At 46.2% G+C, this 21,847-nt stretch overlaps 1 protein-coding gene across 1 annotated transcript in view; it reads left to right on the forward strand.

Annotated features, from left to right (window-relative positions):
* EDEM3 (ER degradation enhancing alpha-mannosidase like protein 3) overlaps window positions 1–21,847 on the forward strand; it is a 925,252-nt gene that overhangs the window by 845,608 nt on the left and 57,797 nt on the right. Inside the window, 1 exon segment of the mRNA XM_069641064.1 lies at window positions 11,476–11,661. Coding sequence (XP_069497165.1) covers window positions 11,476–11,661 — 186 coding nt within the window.

Here is a 21,847-nt window from a genome sequence, read left to right on the forward strand (position 1 = left end):
GAAAGTGTGCTTAGGTTTACCATGGTTCCAGTGCAGGCCTCGCTCCTCGGGATCTCCCACAAGCTGGAGGAAAGGGGACATTGGATTAGGAGTATAGTAGCACTACGGTAAGGTATGTTTCCTTTGTTCACTATATCTACTGTGCCTAAAGGGGATTCTAATTTTCACAATGCCATGTTCCTCTCAGTGCACCCAAACATCATACCTCTGTCTCCATCAATCCTTGCTCTACCTTTGACTCCTGCACCTTCCCTCCAGCCACCATTTCCTTACAGACCACCACCTATTGCAGATAGCGTTAAGTCTCTCACAGTGCCATAGTCTTCTGCTCTGCTCCTACCCCTTGCTTTGCCACAGGTTTCCCATTTGTGAACATTAGCCCAACATGTACTGCCTGCCCCTTGCTGTGCTCCTTTTTTCTGTCCTTTTCCTTCCCACCGTTTCCTTAGACATTTGCCTGTTATTATATATGTTCTTGTTTGCTTCATCTCTGTTGCACACTGTTTGTAAAACCATGTTAGATAGGAGGCTGCAAGGGACCTTTTGTGCCCCTCCTCTCCCTTGCTTTTCTTCATGTTCCTTAGTGTTCGGCCTTGCTTGTTTTTCTGTTTGAGCTGATACTCCATCATAGTAACGTTTAGCCTTCATAATGTCCCTCATTTGTCACACCAATGTTTTATTTGTTACCTATACTGCCTAATAACATCTATGCTGCCTATTGGTGGTGTCAGTATTACCTACATTGCCCAATGTATCATTTTGGAAGCACAATGTTTCATGCCCATGTTGACCTATTTAGGGAAATGTCACATATATACTGGCTAGTATACCTATGTTAACTTATGAGGTGCTGTCTATACCCCCTCTTGGCCCATTCCTATATTGCCTTATTTGGAGTGAGGGCAACCCATTGGGGGAGTTTCATATCTATATTACCTGGTGAGGGGGGGTGCCATACCTATGCTACTTTGTATTGAGAGGGGGTCGATCATGCCAGTACTGACTGAGGAGCATCTATCATACCACTATAAACCGAGGGAATTGGGTCCTATATGCTCTGCCTTTTGACATTAGGTGCCATACATATACTGCCTGTTTGGAATGAGTGTGATACCTAACCTCTATAATAGGAAAGATGTCATATCTATGCTGTCTAATCTGAAGGAAGTCCTACCTGCTGTTTTTTTGTTTACTTCATTTTCCCTGTAGATGCTCATATTTGTATGTTGTCTGTGTTTTGTTTGCAATAATGCAATTATGTAGTAAGTGGGTTTATTAGGTATTTATTATATGTTTACAGTATGCAGAACTGTAATAAAAAAGCATTTATAATTTTAGTATTTAACATGGCAAGATTATTAATATTGCACCTCTATCATTTCTGCTGCACACTATACCTATGTTTTTACATATGTATCTTAGTATACTGGAAAGAAAACTTCATAATAGAATGCTATTTGGATTAATGCATTGCTTAATGCACTACATACCTCAGGATATTTATTCCAATGATCCTTGACACTTTTTTATTAACATTACAATAAGAACGCTTGTACATAATTGTCATGAAAAGCAAATGCACATTTGATGTCATCAGTGATGTCATCAATGGCATTTGTGATGTTGATGTCATGGGTGTTAGTCTTAGCAGTGCACGGTGGTGCCGCGAGTTATGGTTGCTTAGCTTAGCATAACAGGCAAATTTCAGGGGGTTTCGGTTTTACTTTTAACCAGAACATCCCTGTAACAAAGTTTTTTATATATATATATATATATATATATATATATATATATATATATATATATATATATATATATATATATATATATATATATATATAGGCACATGCTGCAATCTATTCATTACTTTAGCTAGCCTTAAGAATACTTCATCTGCTTGCGTTGCTTTGCGTCTGTACACGTGTAAAATGACTTGACATCTTCATCAGTTCTGTAGCATAGGTTTCTTCATCTTGATCCCAAGATCTCACTTATGTTTTACACTTACTTGATGCCTTCTAGAAGATCTGCATCCTCTAGTCTCTGCATCTCTTTTATGTACGTCACCTGGGCTCTGCATGACGTCACCATTCTTCATTCATTGGTCCTGCTTCTTCCGGGATTACATTCAAATGGCCATCGCACTGTCTCATATGCGGGTATGGTTTCCGCAATGGGAACTTTGCCTCCAGGATTCTCCTTGGTATCAGTATTTTCACTGGTACTGCACGTGTCTCACACTCTGGTTCCCAACATATAGGCAATATGGGCGAGGTGATTGAGGTGGGGGTACTTAGCTCCTTCTCTACACAGGCGTTCTCCTTCTCCACCTCATTCTCCATCTGCTGCCTTTTCGCTCTCTCGCTCTCTTTCTCTCTTGCTCTCTCTGATACTTCCTCTTCTGTCCCTCCAAAGTTCCTTTCTCAACTGCCTATCTCTACCCTCTGATCTTACATCCCCTTTACTTCTATTAGTACTCCTTGCTTCACACTATTACTCCCTCCTCTCTGCTACTATCTCCTTCACACTAATGCTCCCGCCTCACTAATACTCCCCTCTACACACCACTACTCCCTTCTCCACACTTCTACTCCCTTCCAACACACTGCTACTACTCCACCTACATCTTCTCCCTCAATCACCCTCCTTTCACTTCCTCAGTCACCATTCTTTAAATCTCTGCACTCCCACTAATATCCTCAATCACACTCCAAGTGCATTTAAACTGCAGTACCACTGTCTCTCCCGCCAACCAATGCCTCACCTTGCACATGCCTCTAACAAATCTTTGCCATGCTCCTTTGTTGCTACGCCTGGTTTCTGCAGTTATCCAAGACAATATCATCTTAATAGGGGGTGCAGTACTGCATCCGAAGCAGTAGGCAATATCGCTAGCAGCCTTATGCCTGAAAAACTAAGGTTGGGGCACCTTAAACTTTCAGAAGACAATTTGAGTATAATTCAAAGGACTAGAAAAGACTCCACCGGGTCCCAATATAAGAGCAAGTAGATCAGGTTTTGCTCCTCGGCTGAATGAAAAGGTTTTGATCCTTTGTATTGCACATTGCATAACGTCCTATCGGTTTAGGCTTCTTGACCCATTCATGCGTGCATATAAATATTGGTACCTAGCAACCATAGGAGCATACACGAATTTCAACCAAATGGTGGTCTCTTCAGCAAACCCGGTGGTCAGAAGACATCTAGAGGGTCTTTCGAGATTATCCCTTCCGGTCAGAAAATCATGCCCTACATGGGAGCTCAATCTAGTACTGGCAGCCCCAGTGCCTAAACCTTTTGAGCCTATGGTCTTGGTGGAAAGCAAAATGCTCACAATGAAGATGGCGTTACTGGTGGTGCTAGCTTCAGCAAGAAGGATTAGTGAAAAGCAAGCTCTGGTGGCATCAGAGATGGGTAGTCCTGCCTATGCATCCATCCTTTTTTACCAAAAGTATTATATTTTCATAACAACCAAGAAATAATTGTACCAACCTTCATTCCCAATCCTCAACCGCAGGGTGACAAAGTATGCACCTTTTAGACGTCCGTAGAGCGCTACAACCATATTTAAACAGAACAAATGTTTTTTGTCTGAAGCAGTTTTTGTTACCTTTGGGGGGGAAACTCACCAGGCAAGCACACGTCCAAAACCTCTATTGCTAGGTGGATGGTTACCTGCATTTCTGAAGCATACAAGAGAAAATCCCTCCAGAGGTAGTGTCCATGCTCATTTAGTGAGAGCAAAAGCAGTAGCAGTGGCTTTTCAGTGTCATGTATCATGGCATGCCATCAGTAAAGCCACAACACGGGTCGCATAGTCGGCTTCCTGCAAGCATTACTGACTTGTTAGCTCGAGGGAAGATTCAGCTTTGGGGCTGCGTCCTCACAAATGTATTTGCATAGGTAAAGCATGAATTGAAGCCCACTGTATCTACCTGTTGCATTGGATTCGCCCATACAGTATGGAGGAAAGGGGATGGCTGTAGGAGTAAGAAAGTTACTCACAGTCCATAGACCCCTTTCCTCCATACGCCGCACCCACCATCCCCCTGCCTCCAGTTAAAGAGGTGTAGTAGGGGCAGTCGTTCCTGACGCGCATATAAGATGGGATTGAGGTGTGGTGGCGGCGGTTTTGGTTAGCATGCAAGGTTACGCCTGCTTCCGTGCATATGTGCGCCTAAATTAAAATGTTATGGGGAAAGGTATATTTTGTGGTGCAAGCGACCATCACCATGTGGGGACACCCATACAGTATGGAGGAAAGGGTAATCTGGACTAGGGGTACAGTAGTTACTACAGTGAGTAACGTTATCTTTTTCCTAGATTTGTTGCTGTGTCTGAGCTGTAACCAATGAGGATTACACCAGGTCCTGCAGTAGATAACGCTCATCTTGACTCCGCGCAAGACTATTCACCCTTGCTTCTCCATCAGCCTTGTAAAATGAAACCTGCTTAGGAGGCCCTTCCAACCAGGTCCAGTAAGGCCATGTTGCCTCCAGGCCAGTCACTAAAATATGCCCCCGTCCCAGCTTTCACACCTTACACCACCACCAATCATGGGTATTTACTCTTCACTGAAGGCATCAGAGTATAACCTTAAAGTAAAATTCAGAAGCGGTCTGAGGTTTCCTCCAGCGTCTGAAGGGCCAAATTCTAGATTTCCTATCAACGTTCTTAGCCAAGGTCTTTCTGAACTTATAACAAATGCCCAAAAATAATCTGCTGCTCTCACTATCTGGTAGTTACTTTTCTTTTAAGGCTCCCGAGTTGCTTCAGTCCCTCTGTATCCTGCCGGTTACCTAATTGATAACCAGATCCTAGTACTGAGAACTTCTGTGATAATCGAAATGTGTTGTGTTTCATATGCCTTTCATTCTTTCGTTTTTTCGGTTTGAATTTTGAGAAGACATACATAGTTACCACTTTATATATACCCGAGTCAAAAAACTATTTACACTATCAGTCCAGGTGTTATACTTATAATTATTCTTTTATAACGCACTTAATACCGGAGACCAGTTTATAAGCATGCGGCCGGGATTCAAACCTGTGTTGCTATGCGTTGTCTTGCTTCCAAGACAAACGCGTTGCTCCTGAGCTATCCTCCTCGCCCTCATTACACAAACAATAGTTTTAAATAGACAGTAATGTGCATAAAGATTTGTACATTGTATCAATTCACTTGGGGCATCAAAAATAATAAACATACAGTTGTATAATTACTTAATCTAGCAATTTGCACACTTGCAGCCTCATGTAATTTTAAATGAGTCACAATTGGCCGCATGACTGGCTATAGTACTCATCAATACTCGTACTTTCTGTCCCCTTTTCTCCATCCTTGTGGGTGTCCCCCAACATCGGGACGGTACCAGAACCTTTGGCAGCAAAAAATGTAGCTTCTCCTTTAAATTTAGTATAGCACATAGTGGCTTGGCCTTGGGCGTGGAGACGCTTTGCCCTCTGGCGCCTCACCTCTGTCCCTTTTTTTTTTTTTCAATTCTTATTTCAATTCCCTTCGGTGGCTCACCTCCCCCGGCATATGTCGACCGCAGGAGGCTTCCAGGTATGCGCCTCAGGTGACCGTTTGTTCCTGGCCCGGACCCTCATGTTCTGTCTTGAGTGCTTGGGGCCCGACCATCGTTGGGACTCGTGTTCAGCCTGCAGTGCTCTGTCACAGGGCAGTAAAGAATTTTTTGTCACAGTGTAGGGAGATCTTCCACACTTCTCCTCCGCCCCACCTTTAGCAGGGTGGCACCCATTTTACCCTTCCCAACCCCTGCTCTGCATTTTGCCGCTTTCGATCTGTGAATGGCCCCTGACTGAGGTGATTTGGATTTCGGCAGTCCACCGGCCAGGGGACAGCAATGCAGAAGCGGATCAGCTGAGTCGCTTGGGATTTAACACCTACAAGTGGGAGTTGCACGACTCCTTGTTCCCCCCTGTTCCAGCATTGGGGAGTTCGCAGACCTCGATTTGTTTGCATCTCCCCTGAATTCCAAATGCCCCCAGTTTGCCTCATTGGCAGGTCGGGGGTCACTGGGAGACGCCTTCCAAATCTGTTGACACGGCCGCAGGTGTTACGTGTTCTCGCCACCCCTCTGCTCCAGCGGACACTTTGCGTTCTGGGCGTCTGTGTGCTGCAGCCTCATCCTAGTTTCCCCCCTGCTGGCCTTCGAGACTCTGGTTTTCGGATCTGCTGCAGTTGTGCTCCCAGGGGTCCCGTCCATCTTCCGATGCCCCGCAGGGGCTTCCTGACGCAGCAGGGTGGGGCAGTGGAACATCCGGACCCGGCAAAACTGGCTCTGGCAGCCTGGTTCCTGATCAGTTGAGGCTTCAGCATGCTCATTTTTCGGATGACAACTGGGACATCATTCATCAGGCCACTTGTGCCTCCGCTCGTTCCCAGTTTCAGAGCAAATGGACTAGGTTCTGCCATTGGGCTCTCGACAGAGGTCTGGACCCCGTCACCTGTCCGCTGGATGACGTACTGACCTTTTCGGAACACCTGGCTCGTTCTGGAGTTCAGGTGGATCCTTGCCGCATGTATTTGGCAGCCATTGGGGCTTACAAGAATTCCCTCGAGCACATGTTTTCGGCAGCCAACCCGGTGGTTAAGGCCCACCTTAAGGGGTTGTCTAGACTTTTTCCTCCGGTGCATAGGCCACACCCGGTCTGGGACATCAATGTGGTTCTGGCAGCTTTGCAGCGCAAGCCTTTCGAACCCATGGCCTCTGTGGACATCCGCTTGGTGACTGACCGTTTTACTGGTGGCTCTCACCTCGGCGCGCACAGTTAGGGAGCTGCAGGCATTGTCCTCTTTCCAGCCCTTCACCACGTTTCACAAGGTCATCTTGCGCACTCGCCCAAAATTCTTGCTCAATGTGGTCTCTCCATTTCATCCAAATCATGAGATCTGCCTGCCGGTGTTCGCCCCGAACCCACAGTCGGAGGCAGAGAGGGCTGTGCATTCCTTGGACCTCAAGAGGGTCTTCAAGTTTGATCTCTCGGACGAAATCCTTCAGGAAATTCAAGGCATTGTTTGACTTTTGAGGGCTCCTCCCCTGGCTCTCGGGCTTTCAAGGCTTTCATCGCCTGTTGGATGGTTCAGGCTTTTTCTGAGGCATACACAGCCATGGGCAAACCTGTTCCTGAGGGAATTCATGCCTGTGCGGTCAGAGCTAAGGCCATGGCTGTCACATTTCAAAGACATGCTTCTTGGCGAAATCATCAGCAAGGCGGCTACTTGGGCCACTCCTGCCTTCTGTAGGCACTTCTCGTTGGACACCAGCTCCAGGCGCGATGCAGAGTTTGGTCAGGCGGTTCTGAAGAACTTTTTCACTTCATCCTAGATATGAGGCAGGTTGTCACAGCTCCACCCTATGTCCTTGTTCGGTGGAATCACCCACAAGTTTGGAGCAGAGGGGACGGGACGTTTGAGTTATTAAAGTTACTCACCGTAGTGACTACAGTACTCCTAGTCCATAGTCCCCTTTTCCTCCATACGTCCCACCCGCTGGTATGTCAATGGCTTATAGCTAATAAGAGTAGCCAGGTATTAAAGTGTCCAAAGTGTTCAAACAGGACTGAGGTGAGGCGCTGAGGCTGCGCCCTGCGAGCTATACTAAATTTAAAGGGGAAGCTAAATATTTCACTGCCAAAGGTTCCAGTACCGTCCCCATGTTGGGGGACGCCCACATGGATGGAGGAAAGGGGACTATGGACTAAGAACTTCTAGTCACTATGGTGAGTAACTTTTATTAGTACATCAGTTTATCTTTCAACATGTTCCTGGATGGCTATACTCCAGGCTTTCTCTGGGCCAATCCATTTTAAGCAAATCGTTTTTACTTCTGAATAAATTGAGACGTTCTCACAACACGTCATTTGAAACAATTCTATTTGTTTTCTTGTAAAATGGGTATTGCATTCATCCTCACCTTATTTCGTAAATCAGTGGTCTCATTGTACGCATTTCTTAATTTAGCCAGAGGCATTCCACTTCATCTGTGTATTGAATGTAATTGTCACCATCCTCGCAAGGCCAGCACAATCTTTCTGCCCTTTAAATGATGAAGCAGCGTCTCGGAAGGCTTTTCTGAGTATTACTGTGTTTTATTTATTTTTTATAGTCCAGCTGACTTTGAAAAGGTGCTCAACACAAACACCTCACTTGAGGGCACACGGCCTTTCATGCACATTTTAGACCATGTCAGCAGTGAGAAACGACCAAGCAACCCAAAATCTCATCTGCCTAGAAATCCTCTGTCTTCATCAGAGAATTGTGGCTTTCCCGAGACTCCCAGCACCATCTTGCTCATCCTAGTGCCTGAGGGCTCTACCCATTTTTGGCAAAAATGGACTAGTCAAATCCATCTTGAAGCCGAATCCTCTGTCCACCGACTGTCCTGCACAGCAAACACAGGAGGACCGAACACATAGTCTGCCTTTTTTATCCAGTGTTCGGAACGCAAAGTCATGAAGTGGAACAGGATGCAGCAGTAACTTGCAGATGAGGATAATGGTGGGGGATTGGGGGAGTGCTAAGGGGCATTTAGTAGGATCAGAGGGCCTGGGTTGTTATATGGGGGAGGTCTGGGGGCATTGATTGGGCTGGGTCTTTGGTCGGAGGCCCCCCAATAGTGTGCACATGGGAGGGAGGTGGGGAAAGAATTGGGTGTGTGGTGTGAAACACCCCATCAATGGTGACAGCTGGAGCCAGGTTCAAGGTTAAGGGATTCAGCGGGCACGAACATAGGAGAGTGGATCGGTGGGTGAGGTTCACTGGATGCTATTCGAGGGTTGGGGGTTCAACCAGATATGATTCTGCCGAATCACATAGCACTTGCTTGAGAACTGTTCCTCCCAGATAGAGGAGAAAATGTGATGAATAGAGCTAGCCTAGCCCATCACATCTCACTCACCAAGCCAAACTGTTCTTTTTGGAAGCTTTAACCATCTACATGCTTCTCGGCTACAGACCATAGGGGACGTTTTCTCTAATGTTTAAGACCATTTGTTGAATGACCTCACGATTACTATGCAAGCTAACCGTACTTCAGATACTTCACTGGGGATGTATCCAAGAGCATATTTAGTATTTGGCTGAATACCAAATATTTGTTTATTAGGGTGATGAATACAAAGACGAAAATATTTTCTTTCTAATAAGACATTGTTTAAGCTTGATAAAGACACTTTATAAAAGAAAGGAATGCACTCTTTTTGTTCCCAGAAGTCATCTCATTAATATTCATGAGGCTCACCTCATTTCAGATATCCCCTTTGCCCTACACAGGATTAGAGTACCTTAGCAGAGAAAAGGGCATCTCCTGTTCAGTGCTTTGCTTGGATCAGTGCAGGACCTATATAAGGCCAAGATGCTGGCCTTTTGTCACACGCAAACCAATCCGTCTCATCTATCCTTCGCTCCCCACGCCCACAATCTCATATGAGGAAAAGGAGATCTAAAAACAGGTTTGTGTGTGGCCAAAAGGCATGGGACTGACAGTCTCATGTCAATGACTTTCATAAGGCTGCCTGCTTTCTAAGAAGTCTTTTGTTCACAGACCAGTCCAATGTGATCACATCCTCCTTCCCGCCCCATAAAAACATTCATGGCTCCATGGCTCTTCCTAGCCACAGATCAGAGCCATCTGAACTCCCCCCTCCTCCTTCCTCTGTATTCCATCACCACATTAGAAGATAGTATTCCTTGGGTCACGAGTCATCCTGTCCAGCAGGGCAAAGCTACCTCGACTATAAACCCTCATACTCCTCCCCACCACCCCAGCAGATGCAAGGCACACCTCTCTCCCACCCACTGCACCCGCTCGAAACTCTTATGTAATTTGGCTCATTCAGTCCTCCATGTGCCAATTGTAGCTGCTACGCGGTAACTACTGGGTGTTCTTATTTCCCAAGAAGTGAATTGCTAAGTAACTGTGCATGGATTATGCAAGACATTTTTTTTGCGAACAAAAATGTTGACGTTGCAGGTGCCAATTTAGATTGGGGTGGTTCTCTTTATGAGAAGGGCATTGGATTCCTGTTAAAAGTAATGTAAGTGGTTGAATTGGCCCAGGTCAGGACTTGCAAAATGCAGCGATTTGTTTACGCATTAGCCTGTGTTGGAGAATAAAGGGTGAATGAATAAGCTGAAAAACTGCACAGTAAGCAAATTCAGAGAAAAAAGGATATGAGTTGCATAGTAATATTTTGTAAATTCATTCTAAGAAATACTTTGTATTCTTAAAGAAACCCCAGTGAATTTGCTGACCCAGCCAGAGAGGTGACCATTCCTCCAAGAAGTTAAAATGATAACCAAGATTGTATGTAGTATGGCATATTTCCTTTCTTGCCGCCATGAGGCTCCGCCACGAGCGTAACTCATGGAAACATCAGCCATGAATGTTCTGTGCTCAGATCACTGACTCTCTGTCCGCATAACGGAGAACACTACAGTGTTTCAAACGACAGCAGAAACGTTGGCGCTGCAGTCGGTGGGGCCCATATGTTCCTGTATACCTATATCCATATTGTACCTTATAACCACTAAAAAAGGTACACATGAAATAACGTTCAGTCCCTCCTTCCTTACCTCACCCACTACATTGTACCTGGCCGGTTAATGTTTAGTGCCAACAATCTGAAATATAGTGATAGAATGTTAGTGGTTAAGATGGGTTGAAGCAATTCAGGTCTCAATCCATGAGCGGCAATGCCCCAAGCAGTGAATACGCCTCTCCACCACATGTGCATACAGTTTCATTTGCATACCGGTGGGTGCAAACCTCCCAAGCAGCCACCAACTCCCATGGCAGCTCATGCATAATTCTAAAACAGTGTTTTCTTTCTCCTGCTCCCATATATATGGGTGCATAGGAGGTTGTGCTGATCAGAAGCTTGTTTGTCAAATAACACCATTTGTAGCCGGTCTCTATACTCTACAGGGTAAAGGAGATATTTATTCCGACTTATTGTGAAATTGCCAGAGACTACTCTGTAATGACCAATTACCTTCCGCTGCCTTCAATTATGACACTGTTTTGAGATTACGCCGAAAGGGAGACGAGCAAAAAGTGTGCTTTATAGAAAATGTATGTGCTAACTTCAGCTGACAAAATACCACAAGGAATGTATGGTTTCCTGTGGCACATTCAGTCTGTTGTAATCCTGATCTGGTTGTGCATTTGTCCAATCCCTTAGCTGGTTTCCCTGTGCTGCTGCGTCTCGGTGTTTCCTATGTTTTAGGGCTTCGGTTTTCCCATTATCCCTGTGTCAGTACTGAAAGCAATCCTTAGACCATACTGATAGATGAGTGGCTCCTTAGAACTAGCAGTAAAAGGAGTTGAAAAGTGTTTGACTCTGGAAGAATCTTAATCCTGTGATTATTGCGTAACATGAAGTAGCTTGTTAACCACATGTTCTGAGAGATACGTGTCAGTGCTGACGTATTTTACATTTCTTGAACAGATGACAATGAGGGAAGCAGCAGCGACACAGCCCCTCTATTCCAAATGGCTGGCGATGGAAAGAACACAGATGATATTACAATCCCCATGCTTTTCCTTTTTAGTAAAGAAGGAAGTATTATATTAGATGCTGTGCATGAATATCAAGAAGTGGAAGTGCTTCTTTCAGACAAAGCGAAAGACCGAGGTATGGACAAAAGCATTACGATTTTCCTGCATCTTTTGCTGTTTCAGAAAGTCATTTGGGTGGTCCCTTAATGTTACTGATTTTGTGCTTATTTGTAACCTGCGTTCACTGCAGTCCTTGTCATTTGGCTTTCGGCATTTAGTAAGCCCCTGTAAGATGCCTGGGAGAAATGGATCTTTATCCCACCTGCAGTGAGCTTCTATAATATTTCCTCCACACAGCCCAACATCACAAATCGTGTTACATAACGCCCAGGTACATTGCGTGCAAAGATGATCTAGACCTATTCGTAGTTGCCTGAAATGTTCCTTTCTAGGCCATTGGAATGCACCTCCCAGTCATCCTAATTGTTTTATACTATTTCCTTTTTGATGTAAATATAATTTCTTTCCTGTTCCTTAAGACATCTTTTGGCTTTGGCGTATGCACTCAAACCGGTGAAATGTTTTGCATCTCATATTAAATTAGAACTCCACTGGACATAAATGTTTCACTGCATTTGTGCCTCCTTACTAGCCATTGAACGTAAGTAAGTCTATCTCCAGGCCAAACCTTTTCTAAAAAAATATATAGGGGTCCCCTGTGGGGCAGCTGTGGTTGGGGTCATAGAGATAGAAACACAATGTTGTGGTCCACACTGCTAAATGAAGAAATTACAACATTGTTTAATTCTTTACCTATTGCGTGTATCCATGCAGATATCAGGTTCAAAGTCGTCCCATTACAGAAATTGAATGCAATCGTTAAGTGATGTATTTATTTGTATTTTGAACTAAGGAATTGTTTATTCAAATAGAATATAAAAGAGAATACAAAAATATACACAAATGAACTCTAATAAATGAATGTGCAGAGTCAGCAGAGTTGTTTTAAATAGAAACAAAGTCATCAGAAATGAATTTCAATACAAAAGCAAAAGAAAACCAAATACAAGGAGGTACTTGCCAAGGCCAGGGCGTGATCTACTTTGAAATGCTACGGACACAAATGGAAGAGATTCGCAATTTGGTGCCGTTCTCAGAAGAACGACCCGCTGAGGGTCACAGCCCCTCAGGTGCTGCCATATTTGCTGTCATTTGCTAAATCGGGGCTGGCTCCCGCCTCCATCATGGTCCATCTGGCGGCTATCTCGTGCTACTCCAGATCCCCAGGACGACCATACTTGTGTTCACACCGGTTAGTCAAGGAATTCATCAAGGGACTGTTCCGTTCGTTCCCACCGATGAAGGCTCCGGCCCCGGCGTGGGAGCTCAATGTGTTACTTACTAGGCTCATGGGAGCTCCGTGTGAGCCTATGCATTCTGTTCCACTCAAGTTTCTGTTGTGGCAGATAGCTTTTCTCGTGGCCATCACCTCTGCACGACAAGTGGGTGAGAGACCGGCCCTATTCTGTAAACTAACTTACTTTTCACAAGACTAGGTTGGTGCTGCGGATGCACCCCTCCTTCATGCCCAATGTGCCATTGGACTTTCATCTAACCGAGCCCTTGGTGTTACCTGTGTTTTTTCGGACGCCTTTGTCGCCATCTGAAAGGAATTTGCATTCGCAGGATGTGGCTAGAGCGCTGATGTTTTACTTGGCCCGCACGAAAAGTTTCCAGAAACTTCTCAGCATTTTGTGAACTTTGGTCATGTGAACCATGGGAAGGCCCTGTCCAAGGCTTCCATTTCCAGGTGGCTCTCCGGCTGTATCACTCAGTCACCGGTTTGGTAACCAACCGTTGCCTGGCCGTCCAAGAGCGTTCTACCAGAGCGATCGCTGCTACTATGGCACTCCTGTCTGGTGCGTCCCTGCTGAACATCTGCAGGGCTGCTACGTGGAAGTCGACGCACACCTTCACGAGATTCTACTGCGTCGAAATGGGTTCCAGGGAGGAGTCCAGAATCGGCCAAGAAATGCTGCGCAACCTGTTTGTTTGAAGGGGAGCCTGGTGAGGAGGTAAGAGATTGCTTCTGTTGAGTCTTGCCACCTCCCGTGGTTGTGCATATGTGTACTGCTATGCATTTATTCATGAGCATGTGAATTCATGCCAGACCCCAGGCTGGAGAAGGGACAAGTTACTTAACTGTAACTGTTGTTCTCCAGCATGGGTCTGGCATGGATTCACATGCGAACCCTCCCGCCTGCCCCTCTCCGGCTCTACTCTTGGTCCTACTGCCCCTTTACTTGCTACCAAATCTGAAGATGGCTGGCAGAGGAGGGGCTTAGGTAGAGGGCAGTCATTGGCTGGGGGCAGAATGACCCAGAGCTCAGTGATTGGTTTATAGGAGAAAGACAGTTTGGAAACGAAACTGTTTTTTTCTATTAACGAAGCTTCCCTGCCTGACGACGGGGAATATTCATGAGCATGTGAATCCATGCCAGACCCATGCTGGAGAACAGTTACAGGTAAGTAACTTGTTCCTTTTCCTTTGAACGCATCAATATCTTTGTTAGTTCTGTCCCTGGGACCCCCGACCCCATATGTATTTCATGAACCTATTTTGGATTTGAATCATCTCCCTGGGAATTGCGATGAGAAAAGTCTGGAAAAGGTATATTGCATTCACGGTAGGATGTTTATTTTCAGGATTGCGGTACGTTCTACTCAAGTAATATACAATTTCCTCCATCTATCTAGGTCAGTTTGAATTGCATTTATTGTTTAGGGGTAGTTAACATTGTATGCTTGGGATATTTTCTTAGGTAAATTAATGCCGAGGTATTTGATAATTATTTTGCCCACTGGAACGGCAGTCTTTGTTTGAAGGTGTGTTCTTCGTCCACCATCATCATGACATTATTTTGGATTTGGCCATTTTAACTCTAAATCCTACACCCAGGGGAGGAGTGTATTTCTTTCATAATATTAGGGAGTGACTCTGAAGACTCTCTAACCATCAAAAGTACATTGTTTGCAAAAAGGCATAGTTTGTGGGTGTCTCCTCAACATTAGCACCCGTATCACAGCGTTCACTCTTCTGCATGCCACAAAGGGTTCCATCGCAACAGCAAGTAGGAGGGGGCTGGAGGGACGGGAGCATCATTGTTTCGTCCCTCTCTTCAGCAGAACACTTTGAGATAAGCCTCCATTTTCCCAGTCTCTGCCCTTTGGTGAATGATAATTAGCCGGTATCTTTTTAGTCCCATATCCAAATCGTTCCAATACTTTACCCAAATACTCCCAGTCTACCTGATCGAAAGAGTTCTCGACATCGAGCGCTAAGAGAACTTTTACTTTGGATCGTTGGGACTTATGTTTTATTTGGAGAACTTGCCTAATGTTGTCAAACATTTCTATTTGGGATAAAGCGAGTTTAGTCGTGGTCCAGTAGACCAGGGAGGGGTTTTTTTTTATACGAGTACTATAGTATAGTTTGACATCCATATTAATTAGTGAAATCGGTTTATAGGAACTTCCTAGTTGGGGTCCTTTCCTAGTTTGTGAATAATGGTAATTTGGGATTCTACCATACCATGTGTGAACTTTACCCACTGTAATGTAATAATTTAACCATATTTGGAGCTCTGGTTTTCATAGTTTATTTAGTTATCTTTTAATGGGCTCTTATACTCCTTCTGTTCTCTCCCGATCTGCAGTTTGTAAAGATGCAAATAATTCCTAGAACTGCTTTCTCTTATCCCATGGTCCCCTTGGAATTCTTAATAATGGAGTCAATGTTTTCCCTGAACTGACTAGCCAAGATTGTCCCCCGTTTGTTACCATGTATAAAATACCATTGCTTAGTTCTTAGGAACAAGGATTCAGCTTTGTTTGTAGTTAGCATTTTATGTTGTCCTCTTGTTATTGTCGGTTCCCTCAGCTTGTTTCTATTTTTAAACTTAAAGTTTTATTAACATTTTCTTCAGTTTCACATTGTACAACCATTGGCAAGCTCCACAACAAGAAGAAGAAACAACCCCTGCTCCCCACCCGTAACACTTCACATTGTACACCTCTGGCCATGCGGCTATTGGAATTACTACAAGAAAGAACAGAGTGCCGTAGGGAAGACTAATCACTCATGTGGCAGGGATCCCCTCTTAATAGTTAGTCAGACGTATTTATTATCAAATCGTCTTACTCGCGGACACAATCATGGCCCCATTTGCACACACTCAATCCCTCCCGGGAAGTCCCTGCACCCTAAATCCTCAATCAGACTCTACCCACTCCGATTCTCATACCCCCATTTCAAGATGTACATACCACAATCCTGGTGGAACACCGCCATGCAGTCATTGACCACAGCCATTAACTTTTCTTCTTAACTTGTTTCTCCATTCTGATTTTGTCCAGAGTACCTCGATCCTCCATTTTTGGGCTACCGCAAGTCTTCCTGCCCTTAACAATGCCTCCCACATTCTGGGGAATCTAGACTCCTTGCGGGCCCCCACTGGGATACCCAACAATATTTGCAATGGTTTGATGCAACTCAAGCGTGACCCCCACTATTTCCTTTATCCCGCTTAGGAGTTCAATCCAGTATATTTGGATTCGGGGACAGGACCATCACATGTTGGAACAGGGAACCCAATTGGCAACACTCTCTAGGACATTGGGTTGACACTCCACTATACATTTTAGAGTCTCGGGGTGTCCAGGGGCCATCCGTGCAGCATCTTGACGATATGCTCCACTGCTGCTCTAAAGAGTTTACCCTGAAACATAACCCTGTGCACCTTTTCACATGTGTCCTCCGTAATGTCCTCCCCGGTCTGCTGAGCCCAATACTCTTTAAATTTCTGTCTCCTTGTAACATCAGCCGTCACCATAACCCTATATAACTTAGCCAGAATCTGCTTCCTAGTTTCTGCTCTGTCAATGACTCATTCAGAGGGCAGCAGGGGTCGCGTCACAAGGTCTCATCTGGCTTCTGTCAAGATTCCTTTTAACTTTATGTATGTGAAGATATTAATCGCCTCCCTCCCCAGCATTTCTGACGCCACTTTGCAATCCTTAAAGTTCCCCTCTGTAAAGAGTTGTCCCACTCTTTCTAGTCCCAGGTCTGACCACTTCTGCGTATTATGAAACCCCTTCTTACCCATGTCTAGGGGTGTTCCCTCCCCCCAAAGGGAGCTCCCCTGCCACGGCCAAGAGGATAACCTATTGTTCCCACCTCCCTTTTTCCACAGTGACCACAGGTCTCCCAAAGTCGTGTGGTTGTTCACCTTTTCTGGTACGCTGCTTTAATTGGGGATCACAAGGATGTCCCTAACCTTCTTTGGGTGGGTGAATGTTAGGCAGAAACCTGTGCAGTTCCCTTAGGGACCACTGCAAAAGATTTAAGACTACAGGTGTTGGCAGTAAACCCACTTGGTAGCAGTATGTACCATCCCAGATTTACTTGGTAGCTGTGGCTGAGCAGTCAGACTTCCCTCAAGATGAGTTAGGCAGTATGCAAAGTATTCACAATAGGTACCCAGATACAATAATACAAGCAAACACTGACCAGAGCTTTGGTATCAAAGTATATAATTATTTAAAAACACAGTTTGAAACACTCCAGCACTCTTATTGTAAAATATTCTAAACACAGTTACTATTGTAATATACACACTCCTTTGTTTCCTATCAGATAAATCCCAATAAGACACCACTTATTTTCATACAGAGGTGAGCGCTTAACTAGATTGCACTCTGATAAGTTTGTGAGAAAGGGGGGGAGACAGAATATGGAAAAGTACACCACTCTAAGATTCAGGAACACTGTTAGCAAGGCAGAAGAGCAAAAGTCACTGGTGAGCCAAAGTCCAAAGGCTGGGCCCACTCTTAGAGAGAGCAGAGCACAAATGCGCCCAAGATCACACAGTTACACTAGGCTTAGAAAGTCTTGCAGAGGGTTCAAAAAGAGTTTAGAGAGGCTTAGGAAAGTTTAGCCAGGGTGTCCCAGGCTAACCCAGGTTCAAAAGCCGGGGGCTAAATCTACCCCGTACAGTCGGTAGCAAGGGAAGCCAGGCGGGACACGGTACCTTAAGTGGGAAGGATCCTCCAGCGGTGGCAGTTGTTCCTGGTAGTGGGTGCAAGTTGCGTTGTCGTCCAGGGGAAGAGAAGATCTCGACTTGGAGGAAAGATGAAGGTCGTTGCACTTCCAGGGAAGAAACCAGCCGCGGAGTCTTCCGGTTAAAGGTGGTACCTTTGTTTCGCGGTCGTGGTAAAATGTGGTATCCCGGTTGCCGGGGTGCTTGGCACAGGCAAGGCGGCCACGAGGTACGTCGGGAAGGCGAAAAGACGGTGAAACTGGTTATCCCCACCAGTCAAAGGAAGAAGACTCTCCGGCGGGAGATCTCTTCTGTCGTTGGGAAAAGTGGTGAGGCAGTCCAGCAGGGCTCCATCGGTGGTGGTGTCGTGGCAGGTCGGCTCAGCTTCTCCCTCGTCGGATTCTTAGGTCCTGTGGCGACTTCTGAAGTTCCAGTCCCCAAAGCCCTGCTTTTATGCAGCAAACCCCCATTCACTCAGCCTAGCTGTCACTCAAACATGCTAAGTGGTGAGCCGGCCGGCTCACCACTTGGGCCAATCAGGATGGAGTGCGACTTGAGTTGCCTAGGCAACTCAGTCCAGGGTGCCTAAATTTCCCTCCACCCTTCCTAAGTACCCCAGACAGAGTGGCACCACTTTGGAGGGCTTCTGTGGAGAAGCCCGCCAAAAAGTGGAACAAAGGGCTCAACTTGGGTTGGAGTCACAGAAGAGAACACAAACGCCATTTTAGAATCATGTTTTGGCAAAAAATACCAACCGGAGAATTAATATTAATTAAATAAACCAGCGGTATGTTCGAGGCTACCGTAAATAATTAAATATAGTAGCCTAAAACAATGGGAAATCCCATAGGAAAATATTTGCGGTTGAATATAAAAAGTAGTATCGACTGCCACCAGCCAAAACTCGATCAGGGGGGACGGAGACGTGCCCCCCTCGACTAACAGACCCCAGGGCAATTGAATTGCCCCAGCCAGTACGTCCACAATATGATGGTTTGTACTGGTTCTGTTCAGAATTTAAGACTAGTAAAGTCAATGGTCAGTCCCAGGGTATGGAGTCTATACTGGGGGGTCACTATGACACCCGTGTGTCACTGCACTGAGGGTGCTGTGTAACACACATCACAAAAACACATGAAGACCTATGGAGTAAAAGACCCCATAGCCCATTAAACACATCTAGATTCAAAGAAGCACACTCAAATCATGCCCAAGAGTGAGGGTAAAAGAGTCTCACTCTTGGCAGGAGAAACAAATAGACCCCAAAAATCCAGCAAAGCTACTGGGGGACTCACTAGGTTAGGAAATTCAGCCTAAACAGAGAATTCTCCCTAACAGTGAACATGACTTCCCGATAAGTCCCTTAGGTACCTAGGACGTTCCTCATATGTTCCAGAAGCACCTGTGGCTGGCCTGCTTTGTAGTATGTTGGGAAGGAGCTAGTGCCTTCCTGTGCCCCCAAGCGCTTTAGAATTAGCTAAAACTTCCTTTGACAGGCACTACAACAGACCAGGGGGCAGGAGGTGCACTGAGAAAGCTTTTTCATGCAAATGTAATGATAATGATGTGTTATTTATATAGTGCCTTTATCCAAAGCGCTTTACAGAGCACATAATTACATACAATATCACCCAACCGAAATTGGTACTCATTTATCGACCTCGGAAGGATGAAGGGCTGAGTTGGCCTTGCCGGGATTCGAACCTGCGACCTGCAGATCTCGCTCAGATCGCAGCAGCGAGCGTTCAACCCGCTGAGCTATCTTATCAGCTTTTCCCCAAGCGATCTAGTTCTGGGTCGATCACGCAATTAAAATCTCCCCCCAAAATGTATAGGCCCGTCCGTGAGTTCCAACACTCGGGGAAAGTAGGACCTGTCGTCCATGTTCGGGCTGTAAGTATTTACCCTGCAGATTTTGCATCCTTCCCAATGGCCCACTAAAGCTATCGTCCTGCCCTCTGTGTCCCCCAGAGTACGCTCAACCTGTTTGGGGATCCCAGAGGCCACACAGATCATTATGCCTCTCGAGTAGGTAGAGTATGAAGACCCGAACACCTTACCACCCCATTTTGTTTCGAGCTCCTTCAGCTGCCCCCCTGTAAGTGTCTCTTGCAATAACACCAACTGTATCCCTTGCCCCTTCAAATATTGACCCACCCTGGTTCATTTCCCTTTACTCCCCAGACCCCGTACATTCCATGTGCCTATTTTAAGGCGGGTTCCACCCTTGCCAGTATTGATATTGCGTCCAGTCGGACATGCCACAGCCTTGCCACCATTCCCCCTCGCAGCCTTTGCCCAGAGTCTGAGCAGCACTGGACCCCATAATATCCCCAACTCCCAACAGACAACCATCCCCCAACTCCCCGACCTCACCCCGGCCGCCCATGAGCCCCTGCAATTACCCAACTCTCTACCCCTCCCTGTCCACATTCCCTTCAACCTGTTTCAATCGGGCTGGTCCTCCAACGCTCATCCCATGTACGGTGCGTTGGGTGTGTCACGATTTTGGGGTTGGCTGGAGTTTATCCCGCTCCAACCATCTTTACATCTTCAGTCACTTTATTCTCATGCCGAGCAGCGCCACCCTCCTTCGCCTGCCGTGGTAGTAGTTTCGATGACTGCTGTACACAAAGTTCTGTTTCCCTCAGCTTGAATGTTGGGGTTCATCTCGCTCCCTGCACCGTTGTTCGTCCAGGTTTGTCGCTTTTTTCTTAGGGTCTCTTTCGTCTAACCATTCCCAGGCGTCCTTCGGCGAGGTGAACATGAAGGACCTTCCCCCATCCATTACCTCCAGTTTTGCCAGGAACATTGTCATGTAACGCAGATTTAGCTCTCGCAACCTCTTTCGGGCCGAGTCGAAAGACGACCTCTGCTTCTGTACCGGCTGTGTGAAATCTGGGAAAATCAGAATCCTGGCGTCCTCTGTTTCGATGTACCCGGCCTTGCGCACCACCTGCAGTATCGTGTCTCTATCTCTAAAGTTAATTAATTTGGCGATTATCGCCCTCGGTTGGCCTCCCAGAGGCGGTGGTCTGCCCGGCACCCGATGTGCCCTTTCTATTGTGAAGAGTTTCGATAGGTCTTTTGGGCGCAGGGTTTCCAGGATCAGCTTTTCCACATAAAATTCCTTGCGGGGTCCCTCCGGAACTGCCACTAAACATATGTTATTACATCGGGAGCATCCTCGGAGTCCTCCGCTCTCATTTCAAGCCCCCGTGCTGCTCTGGTAAGTCCCTGTATCTGTTTCTTAAGCGTTGTTGGGTCATCCTCCACTGTACTCACACGCTGTTCCATCTCCTTCACTCTCTCACCGGTTTTGCGCAGCTCGGCCCGTGGCAAGGATACATCTGCCCCAACCTCCTGTATCTTCTCCTCCAGCGATATGCGAGAGTCCTTAATGGCCGCCATCAGCCCTTCCAGCGTGACATTTTCTCCCCTCCTGGTTCTGAGGCATCGTCCTCTTTGCCTTGGTTTTTGGTCACTCTGTTTGGGGGCCGCAAAGTGGTCACTCTTTTGCTGTCCTTTTACCATTGTGCTGGTGGCAGGAGGACCTGTTTCTGCTGTGGAAGCAAGCTGGCTGGGATTCTTTAATTCGCTTAAATGGGGGTATAGCCCCTTGCTGCAAGTATGTGTCGGTGGATATGGGTGTGTTGCGGCACCCTCAGCTTGGCTTTCGCACTGTGGGAAGTGCCCCTGCAGTCTCCTGTATGCAGTGGGCATCACGCCCTCCTTCTCTTCAATTCAGACCCTCTCCTCCCTGGACCTCACTCCCTTGGTCTCCGGGAAAACCCTGCGTGCCCGAGCATATGCCCTCCTCTGTGCACACCATGCACAATGTCCGCTGTTAATTCAGGCTATTCAGCTTTGCCCGCTATTATCCAAGAGTCTGCACCACGGGCAATTATCCTTCCCCTCCTCAGCCTCCACTCTGTCCATCTCTCCAGAGGGGCACTGTGTCTTTTCGCTAGATTTTAAGCTATGCCTGGCACCGTCCGCGCCTTTTTAAATTTTTTTATTTAGCGCCTCGATCCCCCAGTTACACTGGATGATTCATTGTACCTGGCTTAATGCTGTATCCACTTCAGTGTGGACCAGGTTCATATGTGCCTCATTCTCCTTTACCGCTCTACTTCAGAGCTCTTTGCCTGCTCCCGCCTCCTCTGGAGCGTGCTTATTCATGGGCCCACTGATTCCCCTCACGAAGCCTACCGGGTGGGAGGA

This window comes from Ambystoma mexicanum, chromosome 1q (assembly GCF_040938575.1).
Source record: "Ambystoma mexicanum isolate Mex_15411 chromosome 1q, UKY_AmexF1_1, whole genome shotgun sequence".
Classification (NCBI taxonomy): domain Eukaryota; kingdom Metazoa; phylum Chordata; class Amphibia; order Caudata; family Ambystomatidae; genus Ambystoma; species Ambystoma mexicanum.